General features: G+C 42.9%; 1 protein-coding gene across 13 annotated transcripts in view; it reads right to left on the reverse strand.

Moving 5' to 3' along the window:
* LOC109908771 (sickle tail protein-like) overlaps positions 1-18,148 on the reverse strand; it is a 162,858-nt gene that overhangs the window by 35,595 nt on the left and 109,115 nt on the right. For 9 of the 13 annotated variants that reach the window (XM_031796256.1, XM_031796252.1, XM_031796247.1 and 6 more), the window contains exons 3-6: positions 16,700-16,780; positions 15,119-15,311; positions 9,135-9,333; positions 5,793-5,886 (exon numbers count right to left, since the gene is read on the reverse strand). In XM_031796256.1, coding sequence (XP_031652116.1) covers positions 5,793-5,886; positions 9,135-9,333; positions 15,119-15,311; positions 16,700-16,780 — 567 coding nt within the window. The remainder of the gene's footprint in view (positions 1-5,792; positions 5,887-9,134; positions 9,334-15,118; positions 15,312-16,699; positions 16,781-18,148) is intronic. The other 4 variants (XM_031796251.1, XM_031796250.1, XM_031796258.1 and 1 more) reach the window with 1 other exon arrangement.

Below are 18,148 nucleotides of genomic sequence, written 5' to 3' on the forward strand. Positions count from 1 at the left end.
GTGTGTGTGTGTGTGTGTGTGTGTGTGTGTGTGTGTGTGTGTGTGTGTGTGTGTGTGTGTGTGTGTGTGTGTGTGTGAGAGTGTGCGAGTGCTTCAGTATTAATATGCATGACTTTGCACAGTCTGCATTTAAAAAGGGGTAACCTGCCATAAGCTAATGGCTCAATGGCATAGAAACAACAGTTAATTCATACAGGCGTACGGTCATTATACTATATATACAGTAATGGCACAAAATTGGCATTGATCAATGTGGAATGAATTGGATTAATTTGTCAAATTCAAGCAGAAAGTATTTGCACACCAGCCACTACAAATATCCACTTTATTTATCCAGAACACTGCGGTGCTTTCGGAAAGTATTCAGACCCCTCGACTTTTTGTTACCTCACAGCCTTATTGTAAAATGTATTAAATTGTCCGCCACCCACCCCTCATCAACCTACAAACAATACCCCATAATGACAAAGCAAAAACAGGTTGTTAGAAATATGCAAATTTATAAAATATTCAAAACATAATTAACACATTTACATAAGTATTCAGACACTTTACTCAGTACTTTTGTTGAAGTACCTTCGTCATCGATTACAGTCTTCTTGGGCATGACACTCCCATTCTTCTCTGCAGATTCTTTCAAGCTCTGTCAGGTTGCATGGGGAGCGTCGCTGCACAGCTATTTTCAGGTCTCTCCAGAGATGTTCGATCGGGTTCAAGTCCGGGCTCTGGCTGGGCCACTCAAGGGCATTCAGAGACTTGTCCTATGTAGTCTTGGCTGTGTGCTTAAGGTTGTTGTCCTGTTGGAAGGTGAACCTTCACCCCAGTCTGAGGTCCTGAGCACTCTGTAGCAGGTTTCGTCAAGGATCTCTCTGAACTTTGCTCTGTTCATCTATCCCTCGATCCTGACTAGTCTCCCAGTCCCTGTCGCTGAAAAACACCCCCACAGCATGATGCTGCCACAACCGTGCTTCACCATTCAGGCCAATGTTGGTTTCATCAGACCAGAGAATCTTGTTTCTCATGGTCTGAGAGTCCTTTAGGTGGCTTTTGGCAAACTCCAAGTTTGCTGTCATGTGCCTTTTACTGAGGAGTGGCTTCGGTCTGGCCATTCTACCATAAAGGCCAGATGGGTGGAATGCTGCAGAGATGGTTGTCCTTCTGGAAGGTTTTCCCATCTCCACAGAGGACCTCTGGAGCTCTGTCAGAGTGACCATCAGGTTCTTGGTCAACTCCCTGACCAAGGCCCTTCTCCCTGGATTGCCGGACGGCCAGCTCTAGCAAACTTCTTCATGGTTCCAAACTTCTTCCATTTAAGAATGATGGTGGCCACTGTGTTCTTGGGGACCTTCAATGCTCCAGACATTTTTTGGTACCCTTCCCTAGATATGTGCCTTGACACAATCCAGTCTCAGAACTCTACGGACAATTCCTTCGACCTCATGGCTTGGATTTGGGACCTTGTGGGACCTTATATAGACAGGTGTGTGTCTTTCCAAATGTATTTATTTATTTTTATTTTATTTTACCTTTATTTAACCAGGTAGGCAAGTTGAGAACAAGTTCTCATTTACAATTGCGACCTGGCCAAGATAAAGCAAAGCAGTTCGACAGATACAACGACACAGAGTTACACATGGAGTAAAACAAACATACAGTCAGTAATACAGTATAAACAAGTCTATATACAATGTGAGCAAATGAGGTGAGAAGGGAGGTAAAGGCAAAAAAGGCCATGGTGGCAAAGTAAATACAATATAGCAAGTAAAGCACTGGAATGGTAGTTTTGCAATGGAAGAATGTGCAAAGTAGAAACAAAAATAATGGGGTGCAAAGGTGCAAAATAAATAAATAAATAAAAATTAAATACAGTTGGGAAAGAGGTAGTTGTTTGGGCTAAATTATAGGTGGGCTATGTACAGGTGCAGGAATCTGTGAGCTGCTCTGACAGTTGGTGCTTAAAGCTAGTGAGGGAGATAAGGGTTTCCAGTTTCAGAGATTTTTGTAGTTCGTTCCAGTCATTGGCAGCAGAGAACTGGAAGGAGAGGCAGCCAAAGAAAGAATTGGTTTTGGGGGTGACTAGAGAGATATACCTGCTGGAGCGTGTGCTACAGGTGGGAGATGCTATGGTGACCAGCGAGCTGAGATAAGGGGGGACTTTACCTAGCAGGGTCTTGTAGATGACATGGAGCCAGTGGGTTTGGCGACGAGTATGAAGCGAGGGCCAGCCAACGAGAGCGTACAGGTCGCAATGGTGGGTAGTATATGGGGCTTTGGTGACAAAACGGATTGCACTGTGATAGACTGCATCCAATTTGTTGAGTAGGGTATTGGAGTCTATTTTGTAAATGACATCGCCAAAGTCGAGGATTGGTAGGATGGTCAGTTTTACAAGGGTATGTTTGGCAGCATGAGTGAAGGATGCTTTTTTTGCGAAATAGGAAGCCAATTCTAGATTTAACTTTGGATTGGAGATGTTTGATATGGGTCTGGAAGGAGAGTTTACAGTCTAACCAGACACCTAAGTGTTTGTAGTTGTCCACGTATTCTAAGTCAGAGCCGTCTAGAGTAGTGATGTTGGACAGGCGGGTAGGTGCAGGTAGCGATCGGTTGAAGAGCATGCATTTGGTTTTACTTGTATTTAAGAGCAATTGGAGGCCACGGAAGGAGAGTTGTATGGCATTGAAGCTTGACTGGAGGGTTGTTAACACAGTGTCCAAAGAAGGGCCGGAAGTATACAGAATGGTGTCGTCTGCGTAGAGGTGGATCAGAGACTCACCAGCAGCAAGAGCGACCTCATTGATGTATACAGAGAAGAGAGTCGGTCCAAGAATTGAACCATATGGCACCCCCATAGAGACTGCCAGAGGTCCGGACAGCAGACACTCCGATTTGACAAATCATGCCCAATCAATTGAATTTACCACAGATGGACTCCAATCAAGTTGTAGAAACATCAAGGATGATCAATGTGAACAGGATGCACCTGAGCTCAATTTTGAGGCTTATAGCAAAGGGTCTGAATACTTATGTAAATAAGGTATGTTTTTATTTTTAATACATTTGAAAAAGAAAAATGAAAAAAAAAACTGTTTTTGCTTTGTTACTATGTCCGCGTAGATTGATGAGGAAAGACATTTATTGAATACATTTTAGAATAGGGCTGTAACGTAACAAAATGTGGAAAAAGTCAAGGGGTCTTATTACTTTCCAAATGCCCTGTATACACATTATAGCTGTATCACTTCATGAGCAGGTATTTAAAAGGAGTGATCTGGGATTGGTACATCCATTTTGGGACTTTTAAATCAAAATCAAATTTTATTGGTCACATACACATTATTAGCAGATGCTATTGCAAGTGTAGCGAAATGCTTGTGCTTCTAGTTCCCAGAGTGCAGCAATATCTAACATGTAATCGAACAATTCCACAACATCTACCTAATACACACAAATCTAAGTTAAAGGAATATGAATATATACTTTATAAATATTTGGATGACCATTTTTATTAAATAAAGCCATTGATTGTTGAAGAATCTAACCGCTTTGTTGTTTGAATCCCAGAACAACTTATTGCAAGTGTCATATTTCTGTTACATGTACTGTACGTGAAATAGGTATTTGAATGACTGAGTATTTTTTTCTTTCAATTACACTGGGGCTGAACTACACGCCAATGTATTTTGTATTTTCAAAATACTGTAGGTTGTAGACATTTTGTGGCCCTGCTCTTCCCCTGTATCAGAAGTATTTTTTTTGTAACCATTACTGAGAATGTTGTTGCTGTTCGGGTAATTCAAAATGATCTAACTCTTGGAAGTAACGGTATTTTGTGGTTTATTTTGATACGTTGATCTTTATGACATTTTGCATGTGTATTTTATCATTGTATTTGGTCATTTTTGCCCATCACTGGATGAGATCAAAGTCCATAGCCTAACTCATATGGTCTGTTAAAGGGACAATGTGGGAGTCAAACATCATCAAAGCGGTCACCGCCTTTTAAAGAGACAGGCGACTTCAACTCAATCGCACACCCGTGCCTAGGCCAGAACAAATTAACTCAAACCTGGAAGGGTTTGTGTGCGTAACCTGTGCGTGAGTGTGCGCATGTGTTTGTGCGCAACCTGTGCGTGAGTGTGTGTGTGTGTGTGTGTGTGTGTGTGTGTGTGTGTGTGTGTGTGTGTGTGTGTGTGTGTGTGTGTAAGACAATGCCCATAGATCTCCTGGAGTAGTCCAGTAGTCTAGAGAGACAGAATGAGTGTGTGAATTGCTCCTGAGGGTTAAACAATGACAGAACTGATAAGACGGCTCATGAGAACTGGGTTGCGTATTCATGCAGTGTGTGTGTGTTTGTGTGTGGGTGGGTGAGTGTGTTCACTTTTTATAACACTGCTCATAACATATGTCTACTTCCTGTTAAACAAATCAACAGTAGAGCAATCCATGGTTCTTTCTTAAATGTTCTGCCGTGCATGCAGTAGCTGCTTTAGAAATGGTGGTTTCTCCTTGGTATCCTACGCGTTCGATTCATTTCAGTAAAATACTATACTACACAGTGTATGCTTATACAGTAGGAAATAGAGGCAGACTGAAGCACAGTTTCATAAACAATAGAGAGAATAAATCAAAAGTACTCCCTAGACTTAAGACTCAATGGTACTTTACTCTACTACTAAAGCAAAACACTACAGAATCTGACAGCACACTCCACTTCCTATAAAGCAAAGCTGCTGTCTCGCTACAAAGACACAATACATGATGCTGGGCTCATTGAAAGGGTCGTTGTGATTGTAATTAACTGCAATAATACTCCTGTTTTGCATCCCAAATGGCACTCTATTCCCTATATGGTGCCCACCTTTTAACCAGGACCCAATAGGGCTCTGGGCAAAAGTACAGATGGAGACTCCTCTTGGCTAGATAGATAAAGCATCCAAGAGGACTAGGTAGGATCGGGGTCAGTTGATCAGAAAATATTTGGGGTTAGAACACACGAGGAATGAGGTCTTTGCGTGTTGGTTTCCTGCCGTTACATCAGCAGGAAACCAACACGAGGAGAGCAGGCAACAGCCTTGTGGGAGAATAGCAGGAGATTTGGAGAAGAATGGACAAGGAAAAGCCCCATGAACGTAGTTCAATTATTTCAGGAGAACTGCGCTAAAGCACACACAAGGCTCCCTCGATCCCCTCGATCCCCCTCCCAAAATTAGGTACGGAGAACAGAAGACCCCCATGAACAGAAGACCCCCATAAACAGATTAAGGAAGACAGGGAGGTTGGGGGGGGGGGGGGTCATTCCTCTACCTAGATGCTGAGAGGAAGGGATGATAAGTAGGAGACAAGAGGGTAGAGGAGGATAGGGGGAGAGGGGAGGAAGAGGTGGGGCCCCCATTGACGGTGTTATTTATACGTTAGACTGACTAGAATGGCCTATTCCGTACTGGAGCTGTTTCCGTGGGAATGGCTGGCATGTTGCACATAATAATACACCTGTACTTTTATTTTTTACAAAAGCACCACAGTAGGGATGGACTTAGAATTAGACCCTCTATATTCCTTTGCTCAGGCAGGAATTAAAAGATGCACTATGCAGAAATCGCTCCGCCATTTCCTGGTTGCAAAAATTCTAATAGTTGGCCTAATTTCAGTTTATGTGACAAAACAAGCAAGTATAGTGTAGAGAATAATTGTATCATCTACAGCGCTGTGAAATGTATTTTCCACAAACAAAAACATTGTATTTTCAGCCGTTTGAAGCTGGTGTACAAAACCGAAAGTAAAGTACTCACCCTGGCATCGCCGTTGGTGGGTCTTGGGCCGTGACTGAAGGCTTGTGCGGGGTCCTTGTGGTACACCTTCAGGCAGGAGTGATCCGTGATATTCCTGGAGAGAGAAACAGCCGAAGTTTGACGAGGTGCCCAGATTATATCACTATCGGACAGCGGTCTGTCTCTAGCTGCGAGACTCCTATACCGAGACATTGGTGTGTACTCTGACAAGGCTATGTCATACACAGTCCGTGGTCTGGTGTACTGACTGTACACTGGCTGAGACATCACGGTGCTGTGTCAAAAGTGTCCAATTAGTCCAAAACTTGTCTAGTAGTGTTACGGTAAATAGTTTTCCTCAAATAAATAAAGCTCCTATGTAAAGCTCTCTCTGCCTAGATGTGTTCTGAGTCAGCTAGTACTCCTGCGCTCTACCGTACCAGTCTGTGAGGAACAAACATGTGACAACTTTTACAGCCCTGATAAAAAAAGATGACGGCTAGTCATAAAGTAAACATCCCACCACCGCAAGAACATTACAGATAGAGAACACTTGTTTTTCCATTTGAGCCCAGTGGGCCGAAAACTTGTACCCTACAGAAATTCAAATATACAATATAGTCACTAAACAGCTTCTGTATGCCGGGGCGGCAGGGTAGCCTAGTGGTTAGAGTGTTGGACTAGTAACCGGAAGGTTGCAAGTTCAAATCCCCGTGCTGACAAGGTGCAAATCTGTCGTTCTGCCCCTGAACAAGGCTGTCAACCCACTGTTCATAGGCCGTCATTGAAAATAAGAATTTGTTCTTAACTGATTTGCCTAGTTAAATAAAGGTAAAATAATAAAAAATATAAAAAATCCTGGGCAATCCATATACAGTGCATTCGGAAAGTATTCAGACCCCCTGCCTTTTTCCACGTTACTTTACAGCCTTATTCTAAAATGGATTCAATAGTTTTTTCCCCCCTCATCAATCTACACTCAATACCACATGATGAAAAAGCGCACCCTTTACTCAGTACTTTGTTGAAGCACATTTGGCACTGGCAGTGATGACAGTCTTGAGTCTTCTTGGGTATGATGCTACAAGCTTGGCACACCTATATTTGGGGAGGTACTCTCATTCTTCTCTGCAGATCCTCTCATCAGGTTCGATGGGGAGCATCGCTGCACAGCTATTTTCAGGTCTCTCCAGAGATGTTCGATTGGGTTCAAGTTCGGGCTCTGGCTGGGCCACTCAAGGACATGCAGAGACTTGTCCCAAAGCCACACTTGCGTTGTCTCGGCTGTGCGCTTAGGGTTTTTGTCCTGTTAGAAGTTTAACCTTTGCCCCAGTCTGAGGTCCTGAGCGCTCTGGAGCAAGTTTTCATCAAGCATGTCTCTGTACTTTGCTCCGTTCATCTTTCCATCGATCCTGACTAATCTCCCAGTCCCTGCCACTGAAAAACATCCCCGCAGCATGATGCTGCCACCACCATGCTTCATCTTAGAGATGGTGCCAGGTTTCCTACAGACGTGACCACGCATGACATTCAGGCCAAAGTTTTCAATCTTGGTTTCATCAGAGAATCTTGTTTCTCATGGTCAGAGTCCTTTAGGTGCCTTTTGCCAAACTCCAAGCGGGCTGACATGTGCCTTTTACTGAGGAGTGGCTTCTGTCTGGCCACTCTATCATAAAAGGCCTGATTGGTGGAGTGCTGCATAGATTGAAGTCCTTCTGGAAGTCCCGTCTCCACAGAGGAACTCTGGAGCTCTGTCAGAGTGACCTTCGGTTTCTTGGTCACCTCCCTGACCAAGGCCCTTCTCCCCCGAATGCTCAGTTTGGTTTGGCGGCCAGCTCTAGGAAGAGTCTTGGTGGTTCCAAACTTCTTCCATTTCAAGAGGCCTCTGTGTTCTTGGGGACCTTCAATGCTGCAGACATTTTTTGGTACCCTTCCCCAATCCTGTCTCTGAAAATTCCTTCGACCTCATGGCTTGGTTTTTGCTCTGACATGTACTGTCAACTGTGGGACCTTATATAGAAAAATGTGAATCTTTCCAAATCATGTCCAATCAATTGAATTTACCACAGATGGACTCCAGTCAGGTTGTAGAAACTTCTCAAGGATGCTCAATGGAAACAGGATGAAACCAAGCTCAATTTCGAGTGTCGTAACGAAGGGTCTGACTACTTTTAGAAATTATACTTATACTTCTGTTTTTCTTATACATTCACAAAAGTTTCTAAAAACCTGTTTTCGCTTCGGTGTTATGGGGGATTGTGTGTAGATGAAAAAGTAATTGAATCCATTTTAGAATAATGCTGTAACGTAAAAAAATTTGGAAAAATGTCAAGGGGTCTGAATACTTTCCAAATGCCCTGTCTATATGGTTGGACTTTATGAAATGTTGTCTCCCATAAACACACCCATAATACCAGGAAGTGGGTGATTGGTGACGTGACTGTGTGTGGGGATGACTGAGGGCATGAAACCCTGGTCAGTGTTGTCTTATAGAATCTCACTGTTTTTCTCTCTGTGTTAAAAGAAAGGCAGGCTAACGCTAATGCTACATGTGCCTCTGCAAAGAGACACTTAATATGTGTCCCAAATGGCATCCTATTCCCTACATAGTGTATTACTTTTACCAGAGTTCCTTTGTGCCCTGGTCAAAAGTAGTGCACCAAATAGGGAATATGGTGCCACTTGGGACGCATATTAAGTGTCTCTTTGCACAAGCACATGTTTCTGCACATAGAAGACAGCCAGACTGTGGCCACCTTTGATACAGCTCTCTCACTCACTTTAAATTTGTGGCTCTGGAAGAAACTAGACTGATTATGGGTTCCTGTCCAATCCTTTTGTCCTGCTAACTGAGCAGGAAGGACACAAAATAACTTTCCAAAAGAACGTTCCACTGTCCATCATGGGACAACATTTGAGAAAGTAGAGGCTTTAAAACTATGCTCACGACCCAAAATGGCACCCTAATGTCTATGTAGTGCACTACGTTTGACCCGGGCCCATAGGCAAACCCAAAGTAGTGCACTAGATAAGGATTAGGGTGTCACTTGGGACCGTGTTGTTTGGGTTTGTTTAGGTGTAGGTGGAACTAAAGCGTCCACTACAGTAGGGCTCCACATCCCGAGGCCTTTCATCCACACAGCTATTTCGTTGACTGGGAAGTAGAGCGGGTCACTTCCTGTGTTGCGTAAGTTGAGCTCATTAGACAGGAAGAGCCTAAGGAGGGGAGAGAGGAAGGCTGCTGGGTAACCCTGAGGACCTTACAGGGGTGAGACTGAGACATAGGGAAGAAAACCCCAAATGACCTGCTCTAGCTAACCCAGTGTGGGAAAGTAGAGACATAACACACACACACACATTTACCTGACGTCAGTAAGCTCGTAGTACATGTTCCTCATGTCATCTTTGACATAGACGGCCACACTGGGAGACTCCAGCATCTTCATGGTGAGCTGCTGGGGGAAGGCACTCACAAACAGAGCCCTGATGGTGTCGCCGCTGGTGATCTCATTGGGCATCCGGATCTGCTTGGTCTCCTCTCCGTACTGCAGGTACAGCACACCTGGGAAGTAGAGCAGAAGGAGAGAGGGTTACCAAAGACTTAATGATGATCTGGTGGCTGTTAACCATGTACAGGAACACGACATCAGTCTTATGGGCCACTATTCAAAGTTGCGCACTATATAGTGAATAGGGTGCCATTTGGACGCATGCTTTGTGTACTGTGGGGCCACATGAGTTGTACGCAGTCAGACATACAGCACAAACACTATATCTTCAGTGTATTTCCATTGAGTTAAAGACCAGACGTTTGCGGTTGTATAATAAAGATCCTATAGGCTCCAGGAAATAAAGTGCTGAGCCCCTCTATGGTACATACATCTCCGGCTCTATAGCTAATAGTAGGGCTTCCTTGTAACAACATAGTCAGTTGGTGAACTAACTCTCTTTCCCTGGTGTACTGTTATGTTAGCAGTTAGCCACTAGCTTTTCATTACGATGAAAGACCTTGCAGATGATCCTAATACCACGTGTGTTATTTGATGACTGATCATGCGTCGCAAATGGAACACTAATCCCTTGATGTGCACTACTTTTGACCAGGGCCGACAGGGAATAGGGTGCCATTTGGGACACACCCTGGGCTTCATATTCTATTTCACCTGCAGCATTTGTAACATTCCCTAAAAACTGAACTTTATTAGCTCCGGAGACTTTAGACAGCTCAATTCTAAGATGGGAGTCGGATTGCAAGACTGTATGTGGTTGCTGCTTGTCTGGTTTCACTCTTAAAATCAGAACCAAATGGCGTGGCTGCACAGCTAATGGACAGAGAATAATTTGTATTTATTTTATTTCACCTTCATTTAACCAGGTAGGCAAGTTGAGAACAAGTTCTCATTTACAACTGCGACCTGGCCAAGATAAAGCAAAGCAGTTCGACACATACAACGACACAGAGTTAGACATGGAGTAAAACAAACATACAGTCAATAATACAGTAGAAAAATAAGTCTATATACAATGTGAGCAAATAAGGTGAGATAAGGGAGGTAAAGGCAAAAAAAAGGCCATGGTGGCGAAGTAAATACAATATAGCAAGTAAAGCACTGGAATGGTAGATTTGCAGTGGAAGACTGTGCAAAGTAGAGAGAGAAATAATGGGGTTCAAAATAAATAAATAAATAAATAAATACAGTAGGGGGACAGATAGTTGTTTGGGCTAAATTATAGATGGGCTATGTACAGGTGCAGTAATCTGTGAACTGCTCTGACAGCTGGTGCTTAAAGCTAGTGAAGGAGATACGTTTTTCCAGTTTCAGAGATTTTTGTAGAATTTTAAGAATAGAATATAATTTTAAGAATAGACTTTGTTTGTTTGACAAATGGCACACTAGGAACTACAATTGAGCTAGTTTGCTACAGCAGGAAAATAATCCTGCAGCAACAGGAAATGTACATAATTATGTGGATTAGAATTCATTTACATTTCTGTAGGGGTTGATACATATTCCGCGAAAATCAAGTCTGGAATTTCAAAGTGAAAATTACAAACTTCAGAAGCCTTTTTAAACCTCAAATACACACCAAATTTGACATTTTCTGTATTGCAGGAAAGTTCTCTTGCAACAGGGTGATCAAATTAAGACCGTACACCTGTATTCCCAATATAGTGCACTACCCTTGAGCAGAGCCCTATGGACTCCGGTGAAAAGTAGCTCACTACATAAGGAATGAGGTGCCATTTGGGATGCAGCCTTAGTTTTCGAGAGCTTGCAAGGCTTTACAACAGTCAGATGCAACTCTACACTAACGCTTCTCCAAATGGAACCAAATCACCTTAAATGACTTTCACTTTCATATGCAGAATAAAGAGTTCTTTAAATTCCCATGCTCCCTCGCTTCTACAATACAAAATGCAGTACAGCAATAAATAAATATCTAAAAGTTCTTCCAAAACTACTACTACTATACTGTAGTATGAGCATAATGTTGCACTTCTACACATAAAGCTACCTGTAACATCCGAGAGAATACAGAAACTCACTTGAAGAGAGTAATTCCTACTGTAGATGTCAGCGACTATAGCTCCAATGTTGTGTTAAGGAGTCCTCTGACTGAAGGCACTACCTCTACTGGCACAGGGCTCTTAAGGAAGACCAGATGTCTCTGGGGACACGACTGCGGGTGTGTGTGTGTGTGTGTGTGGGAGGCTACGGGGTGAAGTTTCCCCTAGGTTCAGATCTAGGATCAGCTTACCCTCGCCCAATTCTAGCCTTAACCATTAGTGGGGAAAATGCCGAACTTCCCTAAGATCAGTGTCTAGGGACAAGTTTCACTCTACTCCGTATGGGACGGCCACCAGAGGAATGCTGGGTAATGTGCCCTCTTTCCTCCAGCACCTCATCACCCCATGACCCTTGCTGCTAGCATAACGCTTTCTCGTGCGGTGTCCGCAAATGTCTGCATTTCAACCTAAGCAAGAGGCCTCTTTTGGTACAGAATGACTTGCAAAATGACTTCTGTTAATTGTCACGTTGGTCAAAGTGGTGTGGTACCCGAATGTAAACAACACAGAGGCACTCAAAATGTACGAAATGACAAAATACTCAACCCAAAGTCACTTCAATACTAAGACGTGTCCTTTGCTTACATTTTCAAAGAACGTTTTAAGAAGCAAAATCCTGAGGGGTCTCGGAGGCTCACTACATGTTGCGATTATGAGAGTCGTGCTGTAGCACTCTCTCGGTTTAGGTCAGCAAAGTTAAATGACTGGCTCTTAGAAGAACCACCTGTGGCATTACTACAGCTATGCTACAGCCTATGAATGCAACTATTTCCACCCAACTGAAGGCGTTTGTCATACTGATGCAAATTAAGTGCCCTCTGCCTTGAGAGCGAACATCCTTTCTAATCCTGTCAATAGCCATACGAAAAAATAAATACATTTCAATATATTTAACGTCACGTAACGTGATGTTCTAAAATGCATGTAACGCCTGACAATATCCCAGAGACGCATAGCTATGACATCTACAGGGGGGGTAAAAAGAAACTTTTTTTTTTTTTTTTTACATTTCATTTTTACAGGACATTTTGAGCCTGTAATCGAACCCAGAAATGCTGATGCTCCAGATACTGAACAAGTCTAAAGAAGGTCAGTTTTATTATTAGATATTCAATTTTTATTTATTTTTTATTTATTTTTTACATCTGCCGTTTCCAGCTACAATAGTCATTTACAACATTAACAATGTCCACACTGTATTTCTGATCAATTTGATGTTATTTTAATAGACTACAAAAAAATGTGCTGCTCATTCAAAAACAAGGGAATTTCTAAGTGACCCCAAACTTTTGAACGGGAGTGTATACTGAAAAATAGAAAAACGCAACACGCAACAATTTCAAACTGACTTACAGATCCATATAAAAGGAAATAAGGAAATCAGTCAATTGAAATAAATACATTAGGCCCTAATCTATGGATTTCACATGACTGGACAGGGGTGCAACCACAGGTGGGTTTAGGGGGGGCTTATTTTTCGCCACGAAAGGGCTTTAAAAAAACAGATAGAAATACTCCTTGAGCATCACGTTTTGTTGAAAAAAAATTACGGTTTAGGAAAGAATCTGTCTTTTCAACGCTGGTAACCCGTTGTATAAAAGCAATAATATACTCGAGTCCGTGTGTTTTGACATTTGTATCATGGCTGTGATGGTCTACGCCACTCGGTTTCACCACTCGTGCTTTTATACGCCCAATGATTGCTCAACAATTCAAAAAGGTAGACAGGCTTCAGCGCGTCACACTTTATTCATTGTTCTAACCTTCATAGGGCGCATCATTCAATCACAGAGCGGTTTCCTAAAACCATCGTTATTAGCGTTGCACTTGAAAATTTGCGTAATCTAACGCCTGCCTCAGACCACTTGTAGAACAGCTCAGAACATAGAATCACACGGTTTATCCATCTCTCTGTGACCACCAATAACTTCCGAACAAAGTTGAATACAAATACAATGTTGCCAATGTCTTTGTAATTGATACAAAAAAAGTGACGTATAGGTATATTTCAATCATATTTCAATATATTTCATGTTCAATCGAGTTGTATTTTGTTGTATTAGGCTGCTGTCTGTAATTTGTCTCTATATATTTCATGATGTCTAGTCTATCCAGGCTGTATCACTACCAGCCGTGATTGGGAGTCCCATGAATTTTCCCAGCATCGTCCGGGTTTGACCGTCATTGTAAATAAGAATGTTCATAACTGACTTGCCTAGTTAAATAAAAAATTACTTGTGCTCAATGATGTGCCAAATCTGTGATTTTGTGCATTTTTATTGGGTAAGCATTAGAACAAGTATTCCCAACCCCAGGGGTACGCGCAATGCCGTCGGGGGTATGCCAAAGAAAAATACAATTCACATGAAAAAAAAGACTAATAATTTTTGTTCACATTTTCAAACAGGGGCTACACATTTGGGGACAATTTTTTTCCCCCCCTCGCCTGAGTAGGCTCGTTTCACTGCCAAAAATGTTATTAAACCATCTAGTGTTCAGCAAAATAACAACACAATGTCAAATTGTCACGACTCCTACCGAAGGTGGCTCCCCTTCCTGTTCGGGTGGTGCTCGCAAAGTTAAAGGGGGCCGAATACTTTCGCAAGGCACTGTATGTGCATCCTTTCAAGCACACCCTTCTCATTAACTTGTGGTGAGTTATTCACAATTTTTGATGAACAAATAAGGGTTTTATATGTAAGATGGCTACAAAGAGCAAAATGATTGATTATTATTTGTGACCTGGTCCTATAAGAGCTCTTTGTCACTTCCCCACGAGCCGGTTTGTGACAAAAACTCACTCATTCTTATGTTTAATAAATATATCAACATGAGAGTGCGCTGACCCCTGGTGCTAGAGGGGGTACGCAGCTGGAGGTTGAATGTTTGAAGGGGCACAGGACTATAAAACGTTTGGGAACCACTGCATTAGAAGAATAAGCCGCCTCAATATTTTCAGTGGTGAATCTTCTCGAGGAGCGATCCCGACGTCAGTATTGTTAATTATTTCCCCATTTTAAGGAAATATTTGATCCCATCAGTATTGGCACATGCTCCAACGACGCGCTTATCTGAGCGGTGTTTTGGGAAACATGTGTTACGTCTTCGGCCGTTAAAAACACCTGTAAGCCTTAGTTCCATCGCTATCAGGACACCGGGCCCTGATCTGTTGTGTCAGCCTCATTTGCTTTTTAATGCGTTTTGTTATGTACTGGTTCTATGAATTTGGGATCTGTCTTCCCACAACTGTTCCAGAGTCTGTTTGGAATAGGCTATTTCTTTCTCGCACTGAATGACAAGCTGACCAACAGAATAGGGAAACTTTCGGACTATGGGGGATAGTACATTGACATAGGCTAGTGATCTTGCTGTTCGTTGCTTGTCTTGTCTGCTGAGAAAAAGTTGTTTAATTTTTTTTTTCTTCAAAGTGCACATCGGAATTCGGTAAGAAGGACGCACGCCGTTGCATCCTCGGGTTGCATGTTCCGTTAAGATGCATAACCGTAATCTAAATGTGACATCTGTCATTCTGAGCACCGTGGGTGGACGCCCTAATCAGGTTAAGCACCCTATACATGTGGGTCCATCACATTTCTCAAATGTCTGGTAAATTAAAATGCTGCTGGTGAAATGTTCGGAAACCCTGGTAAGTGTTTTTTTTAAAAGAGAGCCAGGCTGGGTTATGCAAGCTGTGTCTATCTGTGTGTGTGAAGCAGTCCTTGGTGTAGTTGTGGTTAATAGCATCAAAACACAGTGTGGCCATGTTGTGGTCCCCTACCTAGTGAGCGGTCCCTGGTCTGGTTGGTGGAGCGCACTACGGGCAGGCTGGCGCGGGAGCGGCTGCCTCTGGTGAAGGTGGTGGGGGCATCAGCCTCTGACATGGTGTCCAGAGACTCCAGAGAGGCCAGGGAGAGGTGCTCAGCCTGGTCCCCTACACTGGAGCTGCTAAGGCCGTGTTTAGGGCTTCTGCTCTATAAGGGAGAAGAGGAGAAAGAGGGTCACGATACACAGGAAAAGGGTTTTAAAAAATTCCAGTAACTTTCCCAAAAGGTCCCCCTCAAAATGTATTCTGGGAAGGTTACTGGAATTTTGCAGCCCTACATAGGAACCTTACACAAACTGAAACACAATTTCCATAAGCTATGTGCCAGTGTCACATGCAGGAATCAAACCCACCATAACTCTGTGTTGCAAGCACCATTCTTTAACCAACAAAGCCATCTGAACCAAACACTAGTGTTAATTCATTTAAGGGTTTAAGACAAAAGACAAGCTTTTTAACTACAACGTGAACACAGTGAAAAGCCCAGTGCCATTGTGACATTCTAGTCATGCATTCAAGTCTATTTGGGTGTCAATTGTTTGCATCAGTGCAGATTGCAGACAGACACTGCCTGTTATAGGTTATGTCACACAAGCACACACACACACACACACCATAATTTTCCATGGCGCAGTTGCTAAAAATGGAAGAGAGGGCAGTAATTTGGTTGTGCTGGGGTATCCCCCTCAGCCCATTGACTAATGTGGAGCAGGCAGTGATTTTGGCAGGACTATACAGATAAGGTGAGGTGAGGCAAACATGACACACCCCACTATATAACATGACACACCCCACTATATAGCATGACACACCCCACTATATAGCACACACACTATGATTTTCCATGTCGCAGTTGCAAAAAAAAAAAACGAAATGGTCCCTTGGCCTTATCACGTAATAATAATGTGTTTCTCTTTTGACAAGCTTAACCCTTCACTTCTCAAGTTGTGTGAACACACACACACGCTTTTCTCACTTGTGGTGCAGGTAGTTACAGCCCCAAAATCGACATCGTAGAAAAAAATACAAATAACTCCAGCACAACACTTTTTTTTCTTCTTCTGGTCAGAGTTATTTTTCAAGCTTTGCACAACAACCAAGGGAAAAGGTGTAGCGAGGCTGATTAAAGCCACTAATCAGTTCACCAGGCAGACAGGCAGACAGTCCACAGTGTTAAAGGCTGTGGAGCTCATTGAGAAGCCTGGTAGCATTGTAAGGTTATCTGTGCCAGGGTGACAGTTTGACTAGCATTGACAGGTCAGCACACCGAGAGCCCTTTATCAAGCTAATAGTTCTGAGGACACACCCAGGTGCACACACAATGACAATTTTGACATAAATAGCTTCTCCTTTTCAGTTTATTGAGAAGTCATTGACATTTTTTTTTCTTTCCAATCATTGAATTGGAATTTCAGTTTTCTTCCTGAATTGACTACCTTCAATTAAAATTGATCCCAACCCTGACAGACAGGTTAGCTGGGATGCAGACAGTCACACGCCCAGGCATGATGCAGATAAGATAAAAATCAGACTAACTGTGTGGGGAAATTGGATTTTCAGCAAGTACCTCTGAATGTCAAGCTCAGAGTGGAGAGAAGACAACATGCCCTGTAAGGACTGATGGAATGAATAGAGAGAGAGAGAGAGAGAGAGAGGACGTGGGGAAAGGGAGAGGTGAGAGGTGAGATGGTCATCAAAAACATGTCAAGAAACAAGGCAGCAATTTGAACAGAACTGTGGTTTTTTTTAGATTATACTGTACTGTATCTGCTTTCCAATAGAGCCAACAAACTATAGTCTACTAATCATTTGCTATTAATATCTGTATGATTGTTTTTAATAATCATCACCCTCCACACCACCTTTATTATTCAGATGACATCATTGAGTGGATGAGACATGTCACCTTCAGTGTCATCACCACAGGAGTGACCGGTCACCTGACATTGTAGCAGCATCCTCTGGGTATATCTGGGGCGGCATCCCAAATGGCAGCCTATTCCCATACGGCCCTGGTCAAAAGTAGTGCACTATTTAGGGAATAGGCCTGATGGGACGCAGACCTGATGACCCGAGCACTACAACTCAATTGTGTCGTGAGTAGAAAGGTAAGGTCCTTGTATGCATGGCCCATGACGAGACAGTCACATGGAGGGCCAAGTTCAGTTGATGTGTCATCCGAAACCAAGGAGCACGCTCTGTAATTTGAACTTGATTTGGAATTATTTATGAGTGAAAAGTAATTATTTATGAGTGTAACCAATTATGTTGAGGTAGATACAGTACCAGGCTGCTCTGAAAACCTGGCAGTGTTAAAAACATACGGTCACATGTGGTAGAACGCATACTGAGCAAGATGGAGAGAGAGGCTCCCTGCGGATGGTGGTAATAAAGTTTACACATCAACACCAAAATGAGGTGTCGTCTATCGGATGAGCTTAGCAAGTTATCCCCCTTCTCTCTCTTTCACACACGTGCACACGCACACACACATAACCAACCTCCCTCCCTCCCTGGCAGGCACTCCATTTGTCACCCCTCTATCACAGAAAAGCCACTTCCTATCCCTGCAGAAACCACTTCCTGTCGTGGCCTAGACGTGTAAAAATCACGGATTAACCTCCGATTACAACCACCAACCTGCTGTTAAGACACATCGACCACACGTTGATCCGGTCAGGGCTGGGGAGTTAGACCTAAATTCCACACGTCACCGTGTGTGGTTTAGTTAGCGATGACAGTGCATGGTCACCGTAGAGCACCTACTATTTCAGCACTGAGTAGGCAGAGTGTGTGGCACGGAGAAGTGAACACGTTTGATACAGGTACAGTAAAAGTGATACACAAGATGACAATGATTATGGCCGTCGGGAACAAATGAATCAAAACGCATTCAGTCGGAATGTTACTACTTTACCAAGGTAATTGGATATTGCTCCTACACGTTATACTATTTACTATTCCGAGAGAGCATGTTCTGTTTTC

The sequence above is a fragment of the Oncorhynchus kisutch genome, linkage group LG18 (genome assembly GCF_002021735.2).
Source record: "Oncorhynchus kisutch isolate 150728-3 linkage group LG18, Okis_V2, whole genome shotgun sequence".
In the NCBI taxonomy this organism is placed as follows: domain Eukaryota; kingdom Metazoa; phylum Chordata; class Actinopteri; order Salmoniformes; family Salmonidae; genus Oncorhynchus; species Oncorhynchus kisutch.